This window comes from Choristoneura fumiferana, chromosome 28 (assembly GCF_025370935.1).
Source record: "Choristoneura fumiferana chromosome 28, NRCan_CFum_1, whole genome shotgun sequence".
Taxonomy (NCBI): domain Eukaryota; kingdom Metazoa; phylum Arthropoda; class Insecta; order Lepidoptera; family Tortricidae; genus Choristoneura; species Choristoneura fumiferana.
Window position 1 is genome coordinate 7,003,548 of NC_133499.1, and position 24,083 is coordinate 7,027,630.

General features: G+C 39.4%; 1 protein-coding gene across 3 annotated transcripts; it reads right to left on the reverse strand.

The window, feature by feature from the left end:
- Positions 1–1,911: 1,911 nt before the first annotated feature.
- Positions 1,912–23,067, reverse strand: LOC141443685 (organic cation transporter protein-like). Of its 3 annotated transcripts, none has more exons than XM_074109035.1 (13): positions 22,965–23,067; positions 14,653–14,798; positions 12,288–12,492; positions 11,706–11,889; positions 10,882–11,011; positions 10,383–10,511; positions 9,777–9,969; positions 9,013–9,118; positions 8,570–8,817; positions 6,195–6,274; positions 4,646–4,821; positions 3,214–3,386; positions 1,912–2,415 (listed from the first exon to the last, which is right to left on the reverse strand). In XM_074109035.1, the coding sequence occupies exons 2-13, from the start codon at positions 14,714–14,716 to the stop codon at positions 2,367–2,369; spliced, it is 1,737 nt and encodes a 578-aa protein (XP_073965136.1). In that variant the 5' UTR covers positions 14,717–14,798; positions 22,965–23,067; the 3' UTR covers positions 1,912–2,366. The 3 variants fall into 3 exon arrangements, with proteins under 3 accessions (XP_073965136.1, XP_073965135.1, XP_073965137.1); XM_074109034.1 differs by lacking the exon at positions 22,965–23,067 and adding an exon at positions 16,306–16,459; XM_074109036.1 differs by lacking the exons at positions 1,912–2,415; positions 22,965–23,067 and adding an exon at positions 16,306–16,459 and having other exon boundaries at positions 3,210–3,386.
- Positions 23,068–24,083: the final 1,016 nt, after the last annotated feature.

A 24,083-nucleotide genomic window follows, 5' to 3' on the forward strand; every position in this document is an offset into this window, starting at 1 on the left:
AGAGATCACCACCGCCCATAAACATCTACAACACCAGGGTTTTGCAGATGCGTTGCCAACCTAGAGGGCTGAGATGGGATACCTCAAGTGCTAGTAATTTCACCGGCTGTCTTACTCTCAACGCCGAAACACAACAGTGCAAGCACTGCTGCTTCACGGCAGGATTAGCGAGCAAAATGGTGGTAGCAATCCGGGCGGACCTTGCACAAGGTCCTACCACCACCACCTGCAAGTTGTCAGATAGTATTAAAATTTATGGATTAAATAGGAGCACTCGCAAAACAAAGTTCTTACGCAGGTTGACATCGAGAGAGAGAGCATAGAGTAGCGATAACAAAAAGGAAACGGATACGGACAAACTGCATGACATTTGTCACTGTCAGGGCCGCATTTCACGAAGCAGTTTGCAGGTGGTAGGACCTTGTGCAAGGTCCGCCCGGATTGCTACCACCATCTTGCTCGCTAATCCTGCCGTGAAGCAGCAGTGCTTGCACTGTTGTTCCGGCGTGGAGAGTAAACAGCCGGTGAAATTACTGGCACTTGAGGTATCCCATCTTAGGCCTCTAGGTTGGCAACGCATCTGCAATCCCCCTGGTGTTGCAGGTGTCTATGGGCGGTGGTGATCTCTTACCATCAGGAGACCCACTTGCTCGTTCGCCATCCAATAGAATAAAAAAAAAAAAAAAAAAGCAACAAAATTCAAAATTCAAATGATTTATTCAGTAAATAGGCCGCAATGGGCACTTTTACAAGTCATTTTTTTAAACTACCAGCGCTTTCGGAAAGACCATCATTGCCAAGAAGAATGCGCCGCAAGAAACTTGGCAGAAAGTCATTTTTTCATCAAAATATAATTACAAATAAAATACTTAAAAACTATATTATACAATTAAAGAAAAAAAAATACAAAAAATAATAATACAGGAAATACAGGGATGTATGGGGTCCCTTAGTTACAATACTAAACACTAACAAAACAAGTACCAATTTACGAGCGGTAGTCTCTTTTCAACGCATACTGTTAAACAAAGACTACCGCTTGTAACTTGTAGCTTCGTGAAATAGGGCACAGGTCCTTGCGTTATGTTACATGCTTAAACTAAAGATCTAGTGAAATTGATGTTTTCTATCGTGTTTGGATAATTTTGTATTTATCTTGCTTTAGCTTCAGTAAACTTCAATAAGCTGGTTGAGAAAGAAATATATATACGAGCTTGTCCGAGAAAAGACGATGGAAAAACATTCACTACATCCGTACGCTGCTACAGCTATAGGTAGTGCCACCAGAGTTGAGGTCTCTCACAAGAACATGTCATGTATTGACAGCGGTGGTTTTGACAGCAGTGGTTTTGACAGCGGTGGTTTTGACAGCAGTGGTTTTGACAGCGGTGGTTTTGACAGCGGTGGTTTTGACAGCGGTGGTTTTGACAGCGGTGGTTTTGACAGCGGTGGTTTTGACAGCGGTGGTTTTGACAGCGGTGGTTTTGACAGCGGTGGTTTTGACAGCGGTGGTTTTGACAGCGGTGTGATGAGGTAACAAACAGACAGACAGACTCACAAACTTTCACATTCATAATATTTTGTGGGATATTTTGTACTTACATACAGTTTTATTTTTAGACCTGCTACAGTAAAATAACCTAACCAACAAAAAATTGGAAACCCCCGAATTTGTCACTTCTAAGTTCAATATCTCAAAAACGGCTGAACCGTTTCTAATGAAAAATGTCTAAGAACCATTGTTAGAAAACGTGATTTCAAATTAAAAAAAACCGCATTCAAATCGGTCCACCTGTTTAAGAGTTACGGTGCCACAGACAGACAGTCAGACACACATAGCAGTCAAACTTATAACACCCCTATTTTTGTGTCGGGGTTTAAAAAAGGCATTGAAATAAAAACACAATCAGCTTTAAAGTATATACTGTATTCGATTCTGTTCTCAATTTTGAAAAAACTACTTTCAGATTTTTATTTATCTAATTAATTACACTGGTGGAGACAGGCCTCCCAACTGACGATAAGTTGCAAAACCCCCGACTTTGTCACTGCAAAGTTCAATATCTCAAAAACGGCTATACCGATTTTGATCAAACATGTCTAAGAACCATCGCTAGAAAACCTTCTTTCAATTAAAAAAAAACCGTGATCAAATCGGTCAACCCATTTAAGAGCTACGGTACCACAGACAGACAGACACATATAGCGGTCAAACTTATAACACCCCTCTTTTTGCGTCGGGGGTTAAAAAGGAAACGTACCTAAGACAAAAACTCGCTGATTCTAAAAAAGTTTATTGTTAAAGGTTGAAAATATGTAAAATATTGACAAATTCCGTCTTCCATTCGCTCATCAATAGGAAGCAGCTAATATTTTTCAAAGTCCTCTGTCTTCGTGTTTTGGGTCGCAGATTTACTGAAAAATAAAAAATAAAGAAAAATCAACTAAGTACAACAAAAAGGGGGTTATAAGTTTGACCGTTATGTTTGTCTGTCTATGGCACCGTAGCTCATAAACGGGTGGACCAATTTGAATGCGTTTTTTTTATTTGAAAGCAGGTTTTCTAGCGATGATTCCTAGATATGTTTCATCATAAATATAATATAACCTAACCAACAAATAGTTGGAAAACCCCCGAAATTGTAACTTCAAAGTTCAATATCACAGAAACGACTGAATCGATTTTGATAAAACATAATCTAAGAATCATTGATAAAAAACCTGCTTCCAATTAAAAACAGCCGCATTCAAATCGGTTCACCCGTTTAAGAGCTACGGTGCCACAGACAGACACATAGCAGTCAAACTTATAACACCCCTCTTTTTGCGTCGGGCGTTAAAAAGCGAATATATCAGTATATCAGTATATCAGCCATTTTTATTTATTCGACTGGATGGCAAACGAGCAAGTGGGTCTCCTGATTCACACCAGGGGTATTGCAGATGCGTTGCCAACCTAGAGGCCTAAGATGGGATACCTCAAGTGCCAGTAATTTCACCGGCTGTCTTACTCTCCACGCCGAAACAACAGTGCAAGCACTGCTGCTTCACGGCAGGATTAGCGAGCAAGATGGTGGTAGCAATCCGGGCGGACCTGGCACAAGGTCCTACCACCCCTGCCCTTTCGGGAGCCCCCTACAGGGGGCCCTGGGTACGCACCCGTTGTGGTCAGGTAGACGCTACTGAACGAGGCACGACAATGTAATGATCTACCTGGCACAGCAAGGGAAGTCCCAGAACCTCTGGTCCTTGCCATAATTCTCTCCATCAACGATGGTTTGCGGCATAGTCTTGCCCGTGGATTCTGGTAGAAACAGGCAGAGCGCGCCGCCCGCTATACCGAGAGCGCCAAGTATTAACAATGGTATTTCTACTGCTATGGTGGCCTGTAAAAAAAAAACGAAATTAATAAAACAATAAATTAAAAAAATCAATAAACCCGACTGCCTTAAAAATACTAAAAAGAAGAAAACAAGTCTAGTGGGCTAGAACTCTGTTAGTCGGGACCCATTAGGTAAGAATTTTTGAGCGTCACGATTTAAATGGTTCCCGAATGTTGAACTTTAAGTTAGCTAAGTACTTGACAATGTTCTAGCCCACTAGACTTGTTTTTTTTTTTTTTTTTTTTTTTTTTTTATTGTTTTATTTCACACTTTTCTGTGAAAAAGTATATTAAAACGATTATGACCCGTATATTTTTAGAATGGGCTAATTATTAGCTTTCATTTGATACCCCACTCGATAGGTTTGAATAAAAATCATTTTTTGAAAACTCACAATTTGGCGCTTAAAATTCGCCATTTTGATTTTTTAAGAGTTTCATGTGCCCAGTGTCACTCGCGTCATTAAGACAAATCCAATGACGTATTATTTATCAAAATCGGTTCAGCCGTTGCGTAGTTACGAGAGGACATAGGAATAGACATACATACATTCTTCGCAGTCGGGTAAAAAAAAACAAATAACCCGCTGCCGCTGCCCTAAAAAATTTGAAAGATAACCTAACCAACCAAAAGCTGGAAAACCCTCGACATTGTCACTTCAATGTTCGATATCTGAAAAACGGCTGAACTTATTTTAATGAAACATGTCTCTAACCATTGCTAGAAAACCTGCTTTCAAATAAAAAACCGCATTCAAATAGGTTCACCCGTTTAAGAGCTACGGTGCCGCCGCGACAGACACAGATAGTGTTATAATTATAAGTTATACACCCTCTTTTTTATCGTCGGGGTTAAAAACTATTCTAAGTCCTTCAATGACACAAACTATCTGTATACCGAATTTCATCTTAATCGGTTCAGCGGTTTAGACGTAATGTGATGAGGTAACAAACAAACAGACTTTGTTTTTAACCCCACAAAGAGGGGGTGTTTATAAGTTTTACCGCTATGTTCTGTGTGTGTGTTGTGTGTGTCTGTCTGTGGTACTGTAGCTCTTAACAGGTGGAGCGATTTGAATGCGTTTTTTTTATTCGAAATCAGGATCTTAGACACGTTTCATCAAAATCGGTTTAGCCGTTTTTGAGATATTGAACTTTGAAGTGACAAAGACTGGTTAGGTTATAGTATACAGGCATGGAATAAAATCATTGACGAGCAAGTGTGATGAAAAAACAGGTCCCGAAAACAATCAGATGTCTTACCATGTAAACAATGTACGGGACCATGATAGTGGCTACATAGCCAGATATATGGATGAGTGCGAGACCCTGGGCGCGCACTACGGTCGGCAACAGCTCTGCGGCGTATTGCATACCGATGTTGTAAGAGATGTTCACGGCGAAACGGCCTACGATAGCCAGGGAGGCTGTTGGTAGGCCTGGAAAAATATTTAATGTCAGTTAAAATACGGTATTTTTTTTTATTCGACTGGATGGCAAACGAGCAAGTGGGTCTCCTGATGGTTAGAGATCACCACCGCCCATAAACATCTGCAACACCAGGGGTATTGCAGACGCGTTGCCAACCTAGAGGTCTAAGATGGGATACCTCACGTGCCAGTAATTTCACCGGCTGTCTTACTCTCCACGCCGAAACACAACAGTGCAAGCACTGCTGCTTCACGGCAGGATTAGCGAGCAAGATGGTGGTAGCAATCCGGGCGGACCTTGCACAAGGTCCATTTGACTATGATTGTTTTTTTTGGATTCTTTTTGTATTTTTTATTTCAACTCCAAATTTTGTTACTTTTACGGTCATCCCGTAAAATCCATATCGAAAATACAAACTGAAACATAGATGCACATAAAAATCAGAAAAAGAGACCAGCGCTGGGAATCGAGAACCCAGGTCCTCAGCAATCCGTGCTGCGTGCTATAACCCCTACACCACCGCTGGACAGGAGTATCTCAGCTTATTTGTTTCTTATTTTAGTCACTTATGCAGCGACCCTAGCGAAATCTATGCATTAATGCTTTAGCTAATGTCGCTGCATAAGTGACTAAATAAGAAACAAACAAGCTGAGATATGTGGTGCATCGGAGAAATTCGTGTCTGTACTCCTCTCCAGTGGTGGTGTAGCGGTATAGCACGCAGCACGGAATGCTGAGGACCTGAGTTCGATTCCCAGCGCTGGTCTTTTTTTCTGGTTTTTCTGTGCATGTTTCAGTTTGTATTTTCGATATGAAACTTTGTTAGTGTGATATAGACGCTAACTTTTTCTACAGTTACAGATTTAGGGAATGTTCTGCCGTCGTATTTTCTCGCAAAAGTTCGCATTTATCTTACTCTCTCAACTATCTTACTGCAGTTTAATGAAGCTAAATTGTGAAAGTAAATACGAACATCATCATCATCATCATCATCATTCCAGCCTATATACGTCTCACTGCAGGGCAGAGGCCTCCTCTCAGAACAAGAGGGTTTGGGCCATAAGTTCCCACGCGGGCCCAGTGTGGATTGGGAATTTCACACGCACCATTGAATTGCTTCGCAGGTTTGTGCAGGTTTCCTCACGATGTTTTCCTTCACCGCAAAGCTCGTGGTAAATTTCAAATGTAATTCCGCACATGAATTTCGAAAAACTCAGAGGTGCGAGCCGGGATTTGAACCCACGACCCTCTGCTTGAGAGGCGATCGGTCAAACCACTAGGCCACCACGGCTTCGAATACGAACATATACGACAAAATACGATGGAAAAAATTAGATCTGTACGAACATTGCAAATTAAATAATAGCTTGCAGTAATATACCTTGAGATACTGTGGTGGCTAAGAGGCTGAATATACCGCTAACCAGCATAGACCCAAAAGCCAGCCAGCGACGACCCAAGCTGTAACAAAAAATTGATCTTAGTACAGGTTTTTGATTAGGATTTGAAATAAACCATAATTATTATTAAACCAACTATACCACGCGCCATATAAATCTGCCTAAAAGTTCATTACTTAATACTCAGTTATGACGCATTTTTGAGATACATTTTTTATGCGACGTCTTTACGTTACTCCCGGATTGTGTTCGAATCGCTTAACGGTATAGTGCCTATTAGTGATGTAACGAATATTCGCATATTTTTGCATATATTCGCATTCGCATTCGCAAAATTTCTGCGAATGTTTTGCGAATATGAATATCAGAAAAAAATACAATTATTAGATAATAGATAGGTTAATAAAATCAAAATACATTCATTACTTATGTTTTTTATACAAAAAAATAACTTAACCTCGTAATCACATTATCAGCCTTCACTTAATCATTTGGTATTATTTATTTATTTACTTTACGATGCGTTCGTATGAACTGGGTAATTCTCGGAACTTCGTTCGAACGAGACTGCCATAGACAATTTGGCACCAAAACGAAAAACTGAATATTCGCATTCGCATTCGCATTCGCATTCGCGAATGTTCAAAAAATGACATTCGTTACATCACTAGTGCCTATTCAATTATTGGAATTATACCTTTATAGTTTTTGTGGTACTAGTCGGGGCAATGAACTTTTAGGCAAAGTTAGGCGGCGGAAGGTATAGAGTCTACCCGCGGCTTCGCTCACTTTAGCCATTAGATGGCATTTAAATTGAAATAAAAAGCACAACTTTATCATCAGCGAGATCATCTTCTTTTTTACAAGCTTTTCTTTAGTTTCCCCTGTCCCGTTGTATATCTGTCTGTAATTAAATCTTGCAAGTTAAATTCGACCAACTTTCAGTAGTAGGATTGACTTGAAATTTGGTATACTTATGTAGATTGCGTGACAATACAATAATCTGGTAGTGACATCCTGGTAGTCCGGCCAGGATCGTCTCCGCAGGACGGAACTCTTCAACGGTTAATGGCGTCAACTTGAAATTTGGCACGCAAATGTAGTTTGGGTGACAATACTAGTACAGCGAACAAAAAGTACAGACAGCAAAAAAGCTTGTATTGAAAATGACATTTTTACCAAAAACTTATCTTACTCAATCATCACTGTCACTGCCATTGAAAACATAAGCATCCTCATTATACTGACTATAATCACTATCATGTCATATATCAATGTTGAAAGGCGCGACTATACCACTTATTATCATAAGCCTTTTAAAATTTATGTAACAGACACAGTTATCATCATCCTCACTTTTATCAATAATATCACCAGCGAAATCATCATCATCTTCTTTACCACTACCATCATCGACGTAGTAGTTTCTCCTTCTTTATAACTATCGAGATTAAAGACACTATACTCACTATCACAAAAACCATCGTTACTACTACCATCGTTACTTTTACTTTTATCATCAGTGTCACAAGTGTAATCATAATCATAATTAACAGCTCAATTATCTTCATCATCTACATCATCACTACTATCACTCATACTATAGTCACTTTCATCATTATTAACATAAATATAAACATTATCTAGATCATAGTAACCATAATTTTCATAATAAGTATTATAAACAAGATCATTGTTATTATCTCTATCATCATCATCACTTCCACAACCACCATTGGCGTAATCGTCAATATCACTGTACAGTTACTAACAGCAATATCTGAGACAACAAAGCCTGCATAGAAATCTGATAAGACTCTTTCTCAAGCTGGTTTGCACTCTCCCAGTGTTGTCACATCTACAAATTTTTTGGTAGATCTACCTATTTCGCCTACGTTCTACCTATCTACCACCCTCGGCCTCAAATCTACTGCTTTCAAGATATTACAATTGTAAACAATTTTCCACGCGTGTAATGAAATGTTAGTTACTATCGAATTTAGCCTATCTTATAATTTCAGCGCTTAAAACGGAATGCGTTAATCAAGTAAAGATCCTAACTGAACATTTGAGATTATTTAATAAGAATACGGATAAACTAAAGATCACGAATAAATAATTAAAAAAAAATATGCTCATTTTTAATAATTAAAAATGTATTAACCTTGAGTTGGTAGATCTGCCTATTTTCCATTTCAAATTCTACCAATTTCTACTAATTTTTGTATCCTGTTCTACCGTTTTTCCAAAATTATATGTGACTACACTGCACTCTCCGCTGTGGAGATATTAAATCAGGTATTATAATCATCATAATTATCATCGTTATCATCATCATCACCATCACGATACTTACACGTCTAGTGTAGCTGTGAGCAGTATATCAGCTGGCAGCTCGGTAGCTGTAGCCACGGTGAAGGTCAAGAACATGTCCAGCCCCAACGAGCCCACGTTTCTCACGTGTCCATCGAAGACCATGGCTGTGGCCACCCAGATGATAAGCAGCAGGATGCTGTGCCGCCGAAGACGAGGGGTCTTGAAGAGGTCTAGCGCTGAATAGTTTTTGTTCTCTTGTTCGGATTTCGCTATTTCTGTTGCTGTTTCCTAAAAAAAAACCACTTCATACATGTTCCCTTGCCCCAGGCCTTCTCACAGAATACGATGGCTTGGGTTAGTTTCATGCTTTTTAATAGTTTGTGCAGTGCTTTTTAATCTTAGTGACGTATTCATACTAAAATTTCTACTTATATCCTGCGGCGTTTCGACCAAATCTATCCTACCTACTCCAAATAGACTTACCCTAAATTCATTAATGATTTCGTCAGGTATATTCTTTCTGTTTATTCTCCCGCACTTTTGTACTATCTGAATTGACTCCTCTATTCTTCCTTGTGATATCAACCATCTGTAACAACAACAAACTTCCTTTTATTTCATATTTCCTCATTTTTGTTAATTCACCCTTTGAAATAGACAGAGTTCACTGAATACAATTTGCTCTCACAACTTTAAAAGTTGGTGATAACGTTAAATGCAATGGACATATTTGCAATGCAATGGACGATGACTATAATGGCGTCGATGGTGGCAACGCTGGAAATGATAACGTTGGCATTGACAATAATCATGATGATGACGTTAAATACCATGATAACGATGATAATTGTGATGAAAATGACAAAAACAATGATAAAAATGATAAAAGTAACGATCGTGATGATGGTGAGGAAGATGATGGCGAAACTAATGATCATAATGAGAATAAATCTTACCTAGCCCTTTCAGGAACCAAGCCAGGTGTGAACACAGCTAACACCAGAGGCACACTAGTAGCCAAAGTGTAGATACGCCAGTCGGTGACACCGAGAGCGATCCAAGTAGGTAGCCCGCGAATATTAAGTATACTGCCATGCCATGATGACGATGAAGATGAATAAGGTTGTGGTGATGATTATAATGAAGATTATGATTATGATAATGATGAAGATATTGATGATAATGCTAATGATGAGAATGATGAAGATGATGGCAAAACGAATGCAGATAATGATTATAAATCTTACCTAGCGCTTTCAGGAACCAAGCAAGGGGTGAACACAGCTAACACCAGAGGTATACTCGTGGCCAAAGTGTAGATACGCCAGTCGGCTACACCGAGGGCGATCCAAGGCAGTAAACAGGCCGCGAATGTGAAGTATACAGCGATAGACATGTTCGCGACGAATGTTCGCCATTTGAGGCCGACGTATTCTATGACTGTAGAAAAAACACTGCCTTAAAAAAACCACAGAGGAAAAAAAAGTCTAGTGGTCTAGAATCTGTTAAGTAACTTAAAGTTCAAACAGTTGGGACCCATTCAAAATCGTGACCAGCTCTAAACTTTTCAGTACTAGGTCTCGACTGTTGAACTTATCAGATTTTAGACCAGCAGACTTGTTTTCTTTTTTTTAAGGCAGTCGGGTTTTGATTTTTTTACGTCTTCCGTCTAAAAAGTGTGGGGCTGTATCGATAAATATTTGATTCGCTAAGACAATTTGTAGAAGTTTAAAACATGCAAATGTCTCCCTCTACCAGCAAAACTGTCGGCTTGAAGATCAATTTAAAAGGAAACCTTAAAGACTTTATTCATAAAATTACAGTACAGATGTAAAAAACAATAATGAACATACCGACAATGTACATAACCATGAAGCAGTTGTCATAGGCCAGGCCGACCAGGAAACGGCAGAGGCAAAAGGACCAGAAGGAATTGGTAAAAGCGGTCCCCACGCCTGCTATGAAACCGCACAAGTTTGTACCTGAAACAGATAAGGAAATTAATGAAAGAATTAAATCATTTATTGCCACAAAATGAACATTACACAAAATTTCAAATTGAAATAAGTCTAGTAGGTACAATGGGCTAATTTCCCAAAAGATTCTTATAAGTGTGCGAGCGAAGCGGCGAGGAGAGGTGTGTTAGGTTAGTAATTGCGATCAAAACGCGCAAGCTGAGTGAGCGAAGCGAGCGCCCTGCGGCTGCGTCCAGCGAAGCGCCAGTACCTAATTAAGTTAGGAAACAACTTGGCCCCCACCGGTGCTGGTTATGAAAGATGGTTATACTTATGTACCGGAAACAAGAGATGATTTTAATTTCATTCAAAATCATGAGTAATTTGATTTTTTTACCGACTAAAGCGGGTATACGGCCATATTTGTCAGCAATCCATCCAAAGACCAATCCGCCGACTATAGCGCCGCAGAAGAAAAGGGACTGTGCTGTGGCCGGATAGTTGTCCCTGTCGCACACCCAGTTCAGCTGCAATGAGAGAAAGAGTTAGCATATTCATGATGAAGCCCTGATAGCTTAGTGGATTGACCTATGGAATCATTAGAGAACGGTGGGTTTAGAATCGGGGCTTGCGCACCTTTGTATTTTTGGGCACTTGTGTTCTAAATTACCAGAAGGCGGGAGCTTGAGTTGTAGTTTTCATGCAAGTTCAATGCGAATTAGGCACTTCACATACGCTACAATATTACTTAGTTTTTTTCAAAATTACAAGTTTGCTTCATCTTTCATAATGTACTTACTAGTTAGTAAGGAATGGAATTCGCTCCCGTCGTCTGTATTTCAAAGCTAGAGTGAATAGCTAGGCGCCAGAGAGATTATAGCCTTCGCGAGTTTTAAAGCTGAAATTCTTATTTCATTCTTCCGAAAATTTGTCTTGCTTGTAAAAACTAGCCATCGAACATAGAGCTCTTCCATGACTGTTTCCGTAGGTACTTAATAATAATTCGTATATGAGAACTAGCCAAGTCAGACCTTAGGCTTCAATATATTATCCTAAGTTGTTATAAAATATTTTATATTGTTATAAATAAATTTTAGGACTGACCATTGAACTTGGTACCTTGGCACTTGGCACCCATTTAGATTTCACTTCTTTTGTCGTTAAAATCAACAATCAATGCATATATCATAATATTGAACTTGTCTCTCATTTCACATTTACCTGTGTGGCAATAGTTTCATAAGGCACATCCGTGAAATTGAATTCCCATTGCGTTTGACACTTCTTAGTCGGCCATTTTGCGTCCGGCGAAGCGACGCCATTTTGTAATACCGCCGTCCAGTTGACGTCGTAGACTTTGCATCTGTCATGCTTACCGTCTATCAATGGTATGGAGAGGTGACGTCTGAAAAAAGACAATGAATACCAGATAAATCATTAATATGGAAGGATTAACAATAGTCTAAAGGTATTGATCGATAGTCGTAATAGAATACAGTGAAGTGCAGAGGTCATAAAGTCATTATTTTCTTTCTTTTTTGTTTTGGTTCCTTTAAGTGACGAAGAGAACGTAAAAAGCAATAATAAAAAATGTGTAAAAGCTTTTACGAGTACACGTTTGTTCGCGTATACCATTGGACTCAGGAGTTGAATAGCAGTTTAGTTTGCGAGCGCCTATGCCACGAGCGATAAAGATAGCAATATCCCAAACAAATACCTAACGCGGCCGCGCGGCCGGCAGGGAAACATCTCTTAATACTATTACTTCTTCATTTATTTCTATAATTTTAGTAGGATCCTCACCGTTCTTCCACAGTCAAGTTCCCCAGCTCCTCAACGAAGCACCAATGATGTTCAGGCACCAAGGTCATGAAGATCTGCGCGAAGTAGACGAAAGCGAAGAAGAAGGCGTAGGGTATCATCATAAGGAACAGGAGGCGTTGGTACCACCCGAACTCCCCCATGTAGGGGAGGAGGTCGTCGAAGTCCTTTACCTTTTTTGAGGGTTCTAAAAAGAATAAAACTAATTACCACTCTCTGATGATCTAGGTACTGCTGGACGAAAGAAGTGCAGAGAGACACATTAAAAAACTAAACACATTAGTACGTATACATTAAACATTACATGCACTTCCATCTAAAAACATCGGCACACTTTTGGACAGGACAACCCTTACACTTTCCGTAAGCCTGCGGCTAGGTACTAAGGTGAACGAGTTACATCACTGTCGCTGTGGCTCAAAAGTAGACATCTTAGGTCACCACGGTCTATCTTGCCAAAGGAGCGCTGGCCGCCTGTCCCGCCATGCTTCCCTCAACGACGTCATCCGGAGGGCCCTTGCTACCGTCAACGTGCCGGCTGTTTTAGAGCCGAACGGTATCGCACGCGACGATGGTAAGCGGCCAGACGGTATGACACTCGTTCCGTGGAAGCAAGGTAGGACACTTGTATGGGACGCCACCTGTGTGGACACGCTAGCTCCTTCACACATCCCAGCGACGTCCTCCATGGCCGGCGCCGCAGCAGCAACAGCGGAACAGCTCAAACGGCGCAAATATGCAGCCCTTGGGGAGGGCTATATTTTTGCGCCGTTTGGTGTTGAGACCCTAGGGCCGTGGGGGCCAGGCGCACGCGATATCGCGAAAGAGATATCCGCGCGCCTCATTGATGTTTCAGGTGACCAGAGGGCTGGCAGCTATTTTGGGCAAAGGATTAGCCTTGCGATACAACGCGGGAATGCTGCTAGCCTTCTGGGCACAATAAACAGCGACGGTGACCATCAGCCTACAGCAGTCCACTGCTGGACATAGGCCTCTTCCATGGCGCGCCACAATACTGTCTTTAGCCCCTCGCATCCATCCGCCGCCAGCGACCCTCTTAAGGTCGTCCATCCGTGCCTCAGGACGCCCTACACTACGTTTTCCCGTCCGTGGTCTCCATTCGAGGACTCATCTGCCCAACACCACTTCAGCGAACTAATGCTCTCAGCAACGTCAGTGACTTTCGTTTCGTTTCGACTTTTAATGATATCGATAAAAACCCCCTTGCAAAAAAACGGGCAGCTATGGTTTTGTATTATATGTGCATGAAAGCTTACTTTTTAAGCTCCAATGCTTAAAAATCTAAAAAACCATAGGTGCCCTATTTTTTTGCAAGGGGTTTATTTTGGACTTTATAAATCAATCGTAAACTTATCGTGTTACGTAAGTATTCTTTTTCCGCTTACAAATGGATATTTGACTTTAAATGAAGTACTTCAACACCGGTTTTTTTTTTTACTTTTTCATAAATCTTTAATGTACTCGTAGCACTTGATAGCACTACAAGAGGTTTTAAACAATTTTTATATTAAATTAGATTATTATTATATTCATTGCTACCGTCTATTTCACATTTTCAACTGCTCAAAATGAGTTAACTGGAAGAGTTCGCTCTTTAACGATAAAGGCGGCTATTATTTTCCTCTACTTTTAATCTTCTCTGATATTTTGTGTATCGATATACAGGGTGTCCCAGAAGTACCACGTCACAGTGACACCAGAGGTAGGCCAGCTCAAGAGGAAGATTCAATAAATTAGTAGGTAATGTAACATGTTTTTACTTAAAGGCTTGCGGCATCAGCAAAGTGATAAGAATGCCTAATGTTATTGCAGTAAGATACATGTGTCATACTATTTCTGAATCTGCATAACATGCCCAATTTATTGACGTTATTTATTTGTTTCGTTTCTAGTATTTTTTTTTCATGGCAGATGGTTAAAGTTGAAATTCATGTTTTTGAGACAACTTAAATCAAGATTAATGAAGTTTTTTTTAGCATTTTACGGTAGTTACTGACAAAATAACACAATGCACTTTTGAAGTAACTATTCACGATTCGATACACATAAAAAACTGTAATTAAGAGCTTTCCAAGTCGATGCTGGTACTAAAAATGTCAAGACAAAGGGGAGTATCCCCAAAAATCTTTATTTCGGTAATAACTCGAAAACCGTGCAACTTTTACTGGGTCATGTTAGGTTGGTTAGGTTCCTCTTGAGCTGGCCTACCTCTGGTGTCACTGTGACGTGGTACTTCTGGGACACCCTGTATGTTCGGAAATCGATAAGTGAGAAGTCACTATGACAGGTCAAAAGTGCCACTAAAACACCGGCCTCTGGTTCTTACCTGCATTATCAAGGGTAGCCATGGTGTCCAACCGTACCCCATTTACTTTCTCATGTGATTCCATCCTCGAATTCAGCTTTTCCCTTTAAAGACACTTTTTGCGACGTTTTAGACGATTACTGAGACCAAGATATATGTATTTTGATCTGAAACAAAACAGAAGCGTTTTATGTATTTGATTGATTGATGATAAGTTGCTTAGGAGCTGATAAACTGGAGCATACCCTTGTAATGAGCCTTTTTAACCCCCGACGCAAAAAGAGGGGTGTTATAAGTTTGACCGCTATGTGTGTCTGTTTGTGGCACTGTAGCTCTTAAACGGGTTGTCCGATTTGAACGCGGTTTTTTTAATTTGAAATCAGGTTTTCTAGCGATGGTTCTTAGACGTGTTTCATCAAAATCGGTTTCGCCGTTTTTAAGGTATTGAACTTTGTTAGCGAATGTTACATCACAGGATGAATCGCAGCAAGCTTATTTTTTGGCAATTTTAATGGTAATTTTCAAATTAAAGACTTTTAAATAAAGTTAAGTTCTCAAATAAAACTAAAGGTATATTGAGCAAGTTTACTAATGGGTCTAGTCTAGTATAAGTTTAGGAGAAATTTAAATTTTAAAATCTTACAGCTGACCAAAATTGCAAATATACACAGCATAATTTAAAAAAGCGTTATCGAAACTTGATACCGACCCGGCCACCATAATTATAATAACCTGACCTAACCAACAAAAAGTTGGAAACCCCTGACATTGTCATTTCCAGGTTCAATATCTCAAAAACGGCTGAACCGATTCTGATGAAACATGTCTAAGACCATTGCTAGAAAACCTGCTTTCAAATAAAACCCGCAAATTGGTCCACCCGTTTAAGAGCTACGGTGCCACAGACAGACAAACAAACAGTCAAACTTATAACACCCCACTTTTTGCGTGGGGGGTTAATAATTACAAAACTCTTATTCAAATGAAAGCGCTAATAAAATGGTAGGTACTTACGTAACTAGTTTCAATAATGCCTAGTGTTAAAATTAAGTAAATAGCTAGGTTTTAGGATTAGAATAAAGTTAGTTTCAGTCCCATTTTTCTTTATTTAACCCCTGACGCATTAAGAGTTGTGTTAGTGGTTTGACCGCTATGTGTGTCTGTATAATTGAAAGCAGGTTTTCTAGCGATGGTTCTCAGACATGTTTTATCAAAATCGGTTCGGCCGTTTTTGAGATACTGAACTTTGAAGTGACAAAGTCGGGGCTTTCCAACTTTTTGATGGGTAGGTTATTTCTGTAATACGTATTAGTTAGATATTATAAATATATAAGTATATATATTTTTTTAAGTATATTATAATCCTCCAAATCGGTCTCCATGACGGCATCACTGACTATAATATATTTCTTTTAACATTTTATAAAGTTATACCGAAAAAAGCCCTCTCATTGTAAGAGGAGACCTGTGCCCAGCAGTGGGACGTATATAGGCTGGGATGATGATGATATTATAATCCTCCAAATCGGTCTCGATGACGGCATCACTGACTATAATATATTTATTGTATAACATTTTATAAAAGTTATACCGAAAAAAGCCCTCTCATTGTGACAGGAGACCTGTGCCCAGCAGTGGGACGTATAGGCTGGGATGAAAAGTGAAATAACTTACCAGTTGACAGTTACTCGAGTACAAACGTCAGCAGAAAAGTTCCGACGTATCCTTTGCGAAGTCGGTTAAATGAGATTGTTTTAAACGAGATTCAGCTGTAGACCGTATTGGCTGAGCCGTAGCAGTAAAATGAACACTGTTTCAACGTTACTTAGAAAGACTGTTTACTGAGTGCCCGGCATTTCGACGTCATGTTGGAAAATTTATAGTTATAATATTGTTTGTTTGTTTATACTCTTTATTTTACAAAAAGGAAAAACAAAAAGGTTACATAAATAAAAGTTGTGTTGTTATATTTTTAGTTGGCTGCCCGAAAGTGGTTTATGTTTTTCGAGAGAATCTGTGTATAAGTATATTTCTTTATTCCTCTCTGTTGATTAACCCTTGGCTGCATGATTTAATAATTTCTGTCGAAAATATGAAAAATTAAAACCCTTTTAATTATGAGAAAAATATTTTAAAAAATCAGGGTTTTTATTTTAGTCTAATTTTAATTTTATTTTTAAACGCTATGGTATCTTTTTATGGTATATTTTTTGATACTCCATGCAAATAGTAGTTAAAATTGTATTCTGCTTGCAAAACAGAATAAGGTAGATACAGTCTTGTTTAGTTTGACATTTTGTTTTATTTATCTGGTGTAATAATCTACTGTGATATAATGTAATTTGTGTGATTTGATTTTATGACATTATTTAATTAAGTAAGAATATTCATATTAGCATCATTCCTAGAGTAAGTTAAGGATAGTTTTGCAGGTGGTAGGACCTTGTGCAAGGTCCGCCCGGATTGCTACCACCATCTTGCTCGCTAATCCTGCCGTGAAGCAGCAGTGCTTGCACTGTTGTGTTTCGGCGTGGAGAGTAAGACAGCCGGTGAAATAACTGGCACTTGAGGTATTCCATCTTAGGCCTCTAGGTTGGCAACGCATCTGCAATACCCTGGTGTTGCAGTTGTCTATGGGCGGTGGTGATCTCTTACCACCAGGAGACCCACTTGCTCGTTTGCCATCCAGTCGAATAAAAAAAGTTGTTGCTTTGCCCTAGCAGGGTCCATGTACCACTGTAATATTTATTTGCCATCTCATAATACCATGGCTGCAAGGAATAAATGAATAAATGATACCATTAGCATCTAAGGGTTAATGTTCGAGCAAGAGATTGCTCGTTAAATCCGACTCGGCTGGGCAGCGTTCGGGAAGCTAATAAATAAATAAAAGATAAATGGTTTTTAGGGTTCCGGTTCGCCATGTCTGTCTGTTTGTCTGTCTGTCCGTCCGCGGCTTTGCTCATGGGACTATCAATGCTAGAAAGCTGTAATTTTGCACGAATATATAGGTAAACGATAAAATCGTACACTACAAAATTAAAAAAAAAATTTTTTTAGTTTACCTCCCATAGACGTAAAGCGGGGGTGATTTTTTTTCCTACCCAACCTTGTAGTGTGGGATATCGTTGGATAGGTCTTTTAAAACTATTAAGGGGTTGGTAAAATATACCTAAACTTGGAATATTCCGTACAAAATACGAAATCCTTGGAAAAATATTACTTAATTTTTTCGTAATGGCTACGGAACCCTATTTCGGGCGTGTCCAACACGCTCTTGGCCGGTTTTTTTTTAAATTTTATATCAAGTTTTATAGCCATGGTTCTTAGACATGTTTTATCTAAATTGGTTTAGCCGTTTTTGAGATATTGAACTTTTAAATGACAAAGTCGGGGGTTTTCCAACTTTTTATTGGTTAGGTTATATGTTTTATGCTTAAATTAAAACTTCACAATGGCTGTTATCGAATAGAGAAACAATTTTTAAGCTACCTTTACAAATAAACAAAGTTATAAAGGTTTGAAATTCAAGATTAGATTAGAAAAACACATACTTGCATGTGACGCGTCACACGCATTTAGCGAAATTTTTGCTTGATAGAGAAAAGCGTTTGAGAAAGAGACAGGTATATAGACTTTTCAAAAAAATCTCTATAAATCCAATTTTCAAGCGATTTAAGTTTTCTCTTCGCTAAACACTGTCTGTATATCTATATTTTCATAATAATATATCAGACATGGCAAATTCAGGAGTTGTCAAATACAATACCGTATTACCATCTTGTATAAAGTCTTGAATCCTTAACGTTAAGAACTTAGCTCATATTTTGTAATTTAATCTATTTGCTATCCCGTGTAGAATTACACCTCTCCATTTCTTCCGTGGATGTCGAAAGAGTCGACTGAGGATATAGGTTAAGGTATACCTTTCAGTATATGATAAATACTCTGTGAGGCTAGCAACCTGTCACTATTGTACCGTTTTTGTCAAACTTAAAACCTAAAATTGCTAAAAGTGGTTCTGAAGCGGTAACGTTTCGTGTGCTCTGCCTACCCCAATTTGGCAATACAGGCGTGATGTCTGTGTGTGTAATCTATTTGCTACCATAACCAAACATCTGATAACATAAAGTACGTCAGCCTTTATATAACTAGTTAATACTGCTATTAATTTAAAATATTATATTTGTTTTATTTCATTTCAAAGCGAAACATGAAGTTGAATTATTAACGGTTAGGGCTCATAATGTCCCACTCGCAAAATGTCCCTTTGTCCCTTTCGCAAAAGGTCCCTTTTATAAATGTCCCATTCTCAAAACGACCTCTCTGCAAAATGTCCCGTTCGCAAAACGTCCCTTCCGCAAAATGTCCTTTCTTTCAATCCATGAGAGAGAGCCTAATTTCTTTATTTAAACAAGAATTTTGCAGGCGGGACATTTTGCTAATGTGACATTTTGCAGACGGGACGTTTTGCGAAAGGGGCTTTTTCAGAAGGGCCATTTTGCGAAAACAATTGGACGTTTAGAGAAAGGGACGTAATGGGAATGGGGTATTTTGCATAAGGGACCATTTGCGAAAGGGACGTAATTTTGGTAGTGGGACATTTTGCGAGTGGGACATTATGAGCCCTAACCACGTTCGTGGAGTTTTACACAAGAATGTTGCTAGATGGCGTTAATATCGTAAGGTCCGTTTGACGTTACAGGGGGTACTACGAAATTCTAAAACCGAAGTTCGCATTGTACCGTCCCTCTCACTCTCGTATTTTATAATATAAGCGCGAGCGGGACGGCAAGATACGAAGTTCGAATATTGCACTTCGTAGTGTAGAGGGCCAGTACTAACTTCATGACAACTTTCTTGCGAAAATAGTGTTGGTTGGTTGACTCACCTAACCAACAAAAAGTTGGTGGCTTTGTCACTTCAAAGTTCAATATCTCAAAAACGGCTGAACTGATTTTGATAAATCATGTCTAAGAACCATCGCTGGAAAACCAATTCAATTCGGTTCACCCGTTTAAGAGCTACGGTGCTACAGACAGACACACGTAGGGATCAAAGTTATAACACCTTTTTGCGTCCGGGGTTAAAAATTGTCAATGCCAGCCAAAATAAAAATTACGCAATATTTTTTCTTCTTGTTGAGAGCTGCCAGCTAATAGCACAGGTTTATGGAGTGTTTGCTTATATTTAATTGTGCCTTAACAGCACCATAAGAGTATAAGCTAAGAATGGCTACTTTATTTATTTTTCTGGTTTTGGTAGTTGTATGGGTAACCAATTATTAGGTACTTTACTGTTCAACTATTATCTTTAAAGGAAAAGTCGGCCAAGAGCGACTCGGATACGCCCAGAATAGGGTTCCGTAGCCTTCCATGGGATTTTCCAAGCAGATATATTTTCTAAGTCAGGCTGCTATTTACCTACTCTTAAACTACAAAATTCTCAAGCAAACATAGCCGTAACAGTTTTCATTGTTGATTTGATATACTTACTATCATCATGATTTTTTTCAAAATTTTCAAACCATAGATTTTGGCAAAAATGACTGAATGAATTGACAAATGAAAAAAGTCGTGACAAATGTTTTCTGATAATCCAACTGATATAATCCATATGAAGCCGTGGTGGCCTAGTGGTTTGACCTATCGCCTCTCAAACAGAGGGTCGTGGGTTCAAACCCCGGCTCGCACCTCTGAGTTTTTCGAAATTCATGTGCGGAATTACATTTGAAATTTACCACGAGCTTTGCGGTGAAGGAAAACATCGTGAGGAAACCTGCACAAACCTGCGAAGAAATTCAATGGTGCGTGTGAAGTTCCCAATCCGCACTGGGCCCGCGTGGGAACTATGGCCCAAGCCCTCTTGTTCTGAGAGGAGGCCTGTGCCCAGCAGTGGGACGTATATAGGCTGGGATGATGAATCCAACTGAAGAACTAGGTATATACCTAATAATCTACCCAATCGGGTAGCATAGTAAGCTAGATCTAAATATGGCACCAATTGAGCATGATTCATGTTTCTTAACATGGCCTAACAAAACGATACTAATAATTCTATTTTAGGTAGCAACTCGTTTTAACAAGACATACCTACTCGTATTTGAATCTAATTATCATCGTACAAAGAACAATGTTTTTACACGCTTCTATTTAACTTGCAATGTATGTATGTATGTCTCTATGTAGGTATGTGGGGGTCAAATCTTGCAAGTTAAATTTGAGCTACTTCCAGTAACTTACCTCTATATGAACCTGGTGACTATACAATAATCTGGTAGTGTTATCCTGGTGTTCCAGCCCAAATCGTCTTCGCAGGACGGAACTCCTCAACGTTTAATGGCATCGATTTGAAATTTGGTATGGGAACGTAGTTTGGATGACATTGTAAGTACATTCAACAGAAACGGCTGAACCGATTTTGATAAAACATTCATTCATTTATTTATTAATTTATAAGTCATGTTCATTATATCATCATGGTTCATGTCTAAGAACCATCGCTAGGGAACCTGCTTTCAAATAAAAAAAAACGCATTCAATCGGTTGCACCGTTTAAGAGCTACGGTGACACAGACAGACACACAGATAGGCACACAGACATACACAGCGGTCAAACTTACAACACCCCCCTTTTTTGCGTCTGGGTTTAAAAAACACTCAAGGTGAAAATCTTGTATTAAAATAATTAGAGATGTGCCGACTAGTCGCCGACTAGTCGGGAAAGCCGACTATCCGGCCACTTTCGTAGTCGGCGACTAGTCGGCGAATAGTCGGCAAAAAGCGCCGACTATCCGGCTTCTTACTTTGTACGTATATTTCAATAAAATATTTATTTTCATGTAGGTATTGGTACACAGAGGGGAATTACATTATATAAAAAACCTTAAGCTGTTAATTTTTGTAGTATTTACTGTTTTTTTCCTTGCCCACACGAGAAATAATATTTGTAACTAGTTATACCTAAGTACTTGACTTTACGGGAATCATTGTCAAATTGTTCAAAAAATCCTTACACGAGACTTTCTGTTTGACATCATCATGTCAGCCGAAAGACGTCCACTGCTGGACATAGACCTCCTCCAAGGCTCTCCACTCAGACCGGTCTTGTGCTTTCCGCATTCACCGCGATCTCGCGATCTTAACCGGATCGTCGCTCCATCTTGTTGGAGGCCTACCGACACCTCGTCTCCCAATGCAACGCAATGTGCCCTGCCCACTGCCACTTCAGTTTCGCAATCTTCGGCTATGTCGGTAACCTTAGTTTTACTGCGGATATCATCATTTCGGATTCTATCCCGCAGAGAAACCCCGTGCATAGCCTCTCCATAGCCACTGAGTGACTTTGAGCTTCCTCATAGCCCATCGTTAGCGACCACGTCTCAGATCCGTAAGTCATCACGGCAACACACACTGGTCAAAGACTTTGGACTTCAAAGGAATAGCCGCTGCAGAGGAATAGGCGTCGTGCTCTAGTCCGGTAGTCGGACGGACATAGTGGCGTTTTCGTACAGTCATTTCAACACTTCGATATACGGTAGTCGACTTGGCACCGCTGGAGAGCCAGCAGCACAGCCCAAGTCTCGATCGAATCGAAGGCTTTCTCGTAGTTTACAAATGCAAGGCAAAGGGGAGGTTATACTCTTCGGTCTTCTGTATACTTAACCTGCCGCAACGCATGTATGTGATGTATGTGGTCTACGATTTCTATAGCCTTTTCGGACGCCGTTCTTTTTGACATGATTAAATTTTATTTTTTTGTTAGCTCTCACTTTAATGAACAATAATAGTAGGCATTATTTTTACACAATATTTTTTCACAAAAACACCGCTTTGTTAGATACAAAAGCAAAAATCTAGAATAAAATAATACGAATAAAATAAAATAAACAGGTTCCGAGACGCTTACAGGCGTCGGTTGCGACTTGCGCCCAAATCAGCTGGTTAACAAAGCGTCGCGGAAATCCCCGAAGTTGTGATCGGCTTGGCCGACTAGTCGGCCGATTAGTCGGCTTCTTTACAACCGACTAATCGGCTAGTCGGCTAGTCGGCCAAGTCATGATCGGCACATCTCTATAAATAATATTTTTTAACCCTTTCTCTTTTTGAAATTTTGGATAATCAGAATCAGATCGAAATCAGGTTTTCTAGCGATGGTTCTTAGACAATGTTTCATCAAAATCGGTTTAACCGTTTTTGAGATATTGAACTTTGAAGTGACAAAATTGGGGGTTTTCCAACTTTCTGTTGGTTAGGTTAAAATAATTAACAAAAACTTATTATCTACATACATGAAATTTGACACATAATGTCGGTAGCATAATTAAGACTTACTTGCAGTTCCTTCCTAGTTTTCCTTCTATAGACACAACACAATACGTTTAACCGATAACTGCGATGCGCGCGCATGTGAGCGTACATTGAGCTGTGTGCCGGCCATTGGAAGGACCAATATTAATCTATGATCATTATGAATCGAGAGCTTGGAAGGTGTAGAAGTGAACAAGGTATTTTTATTTTAATGTCTACTTACAATAAAAAAAATAAAATTACTAATGAAACGGATACTCGTACAAAATTCAGATCTATTGTCAAGAAGCCGTATTATAAAATTAATGATTAAATCATGAATGAACTAAAAGAATTGCTTTGCTCACCAGCGATCTTATGATAGCTAAGTTTATGCAAGATATGCGTGTTCATGCAGTTCCTCCACCTCCACACTGTAAGAACACACACAAATCACACAAACCCATCTATCACCACCACCACTGACGCGTTCCAAACTCAACCAGAGCTCATCTTCAGAGCAAGCTATGTATGTGTGTTGGTATGTTATGTGATGATGTGTATGGTGTGATGATGAGATGTTAGATTTATATCATGGACAGGGATATTTGGAAATAATTCCGATCCGCATTAGCGATCCCTTCAAATAGCGAACCTACTGTGTTAAAAATAAAGTTGTGTCAAATACTTGTGATGTATAGATATAATTTAATAATTATTGTAAATCTGTTTAAAAAATATGTATATACCGGGTGTGGCCTGTAATACGAGCAAAAAATTAAAACATAGATCGTCCTCGTCAATCTGAACAACATTAGTTCACCGACTTTTAAAAATAATGGAGTCTTGAACGATATGGCGGATGTCCTTTAGCCAATTCATGAAACGACGCCATTTCACGATATGCCTAGAAATTTCGTGATCTGGCGGATTTTACGATCGGCCGCGCCCATATATATATTTATGCCCTTGACTCACCTACTTGCGGATAAGTGAGAGTCCGCTTTTAGCCATGTCTGTTTATCACTAAGTCTGCGCAAGCAATCGACGCGCGCGCAAGTTTCAATCATAGTTAATGATGAAACGGCCGCCGCCCGCTGCATTCTGCTTGATTGTGCTAGTTGAAATCTACACAACCTATGACGTCACTAATCAGCAGTGATC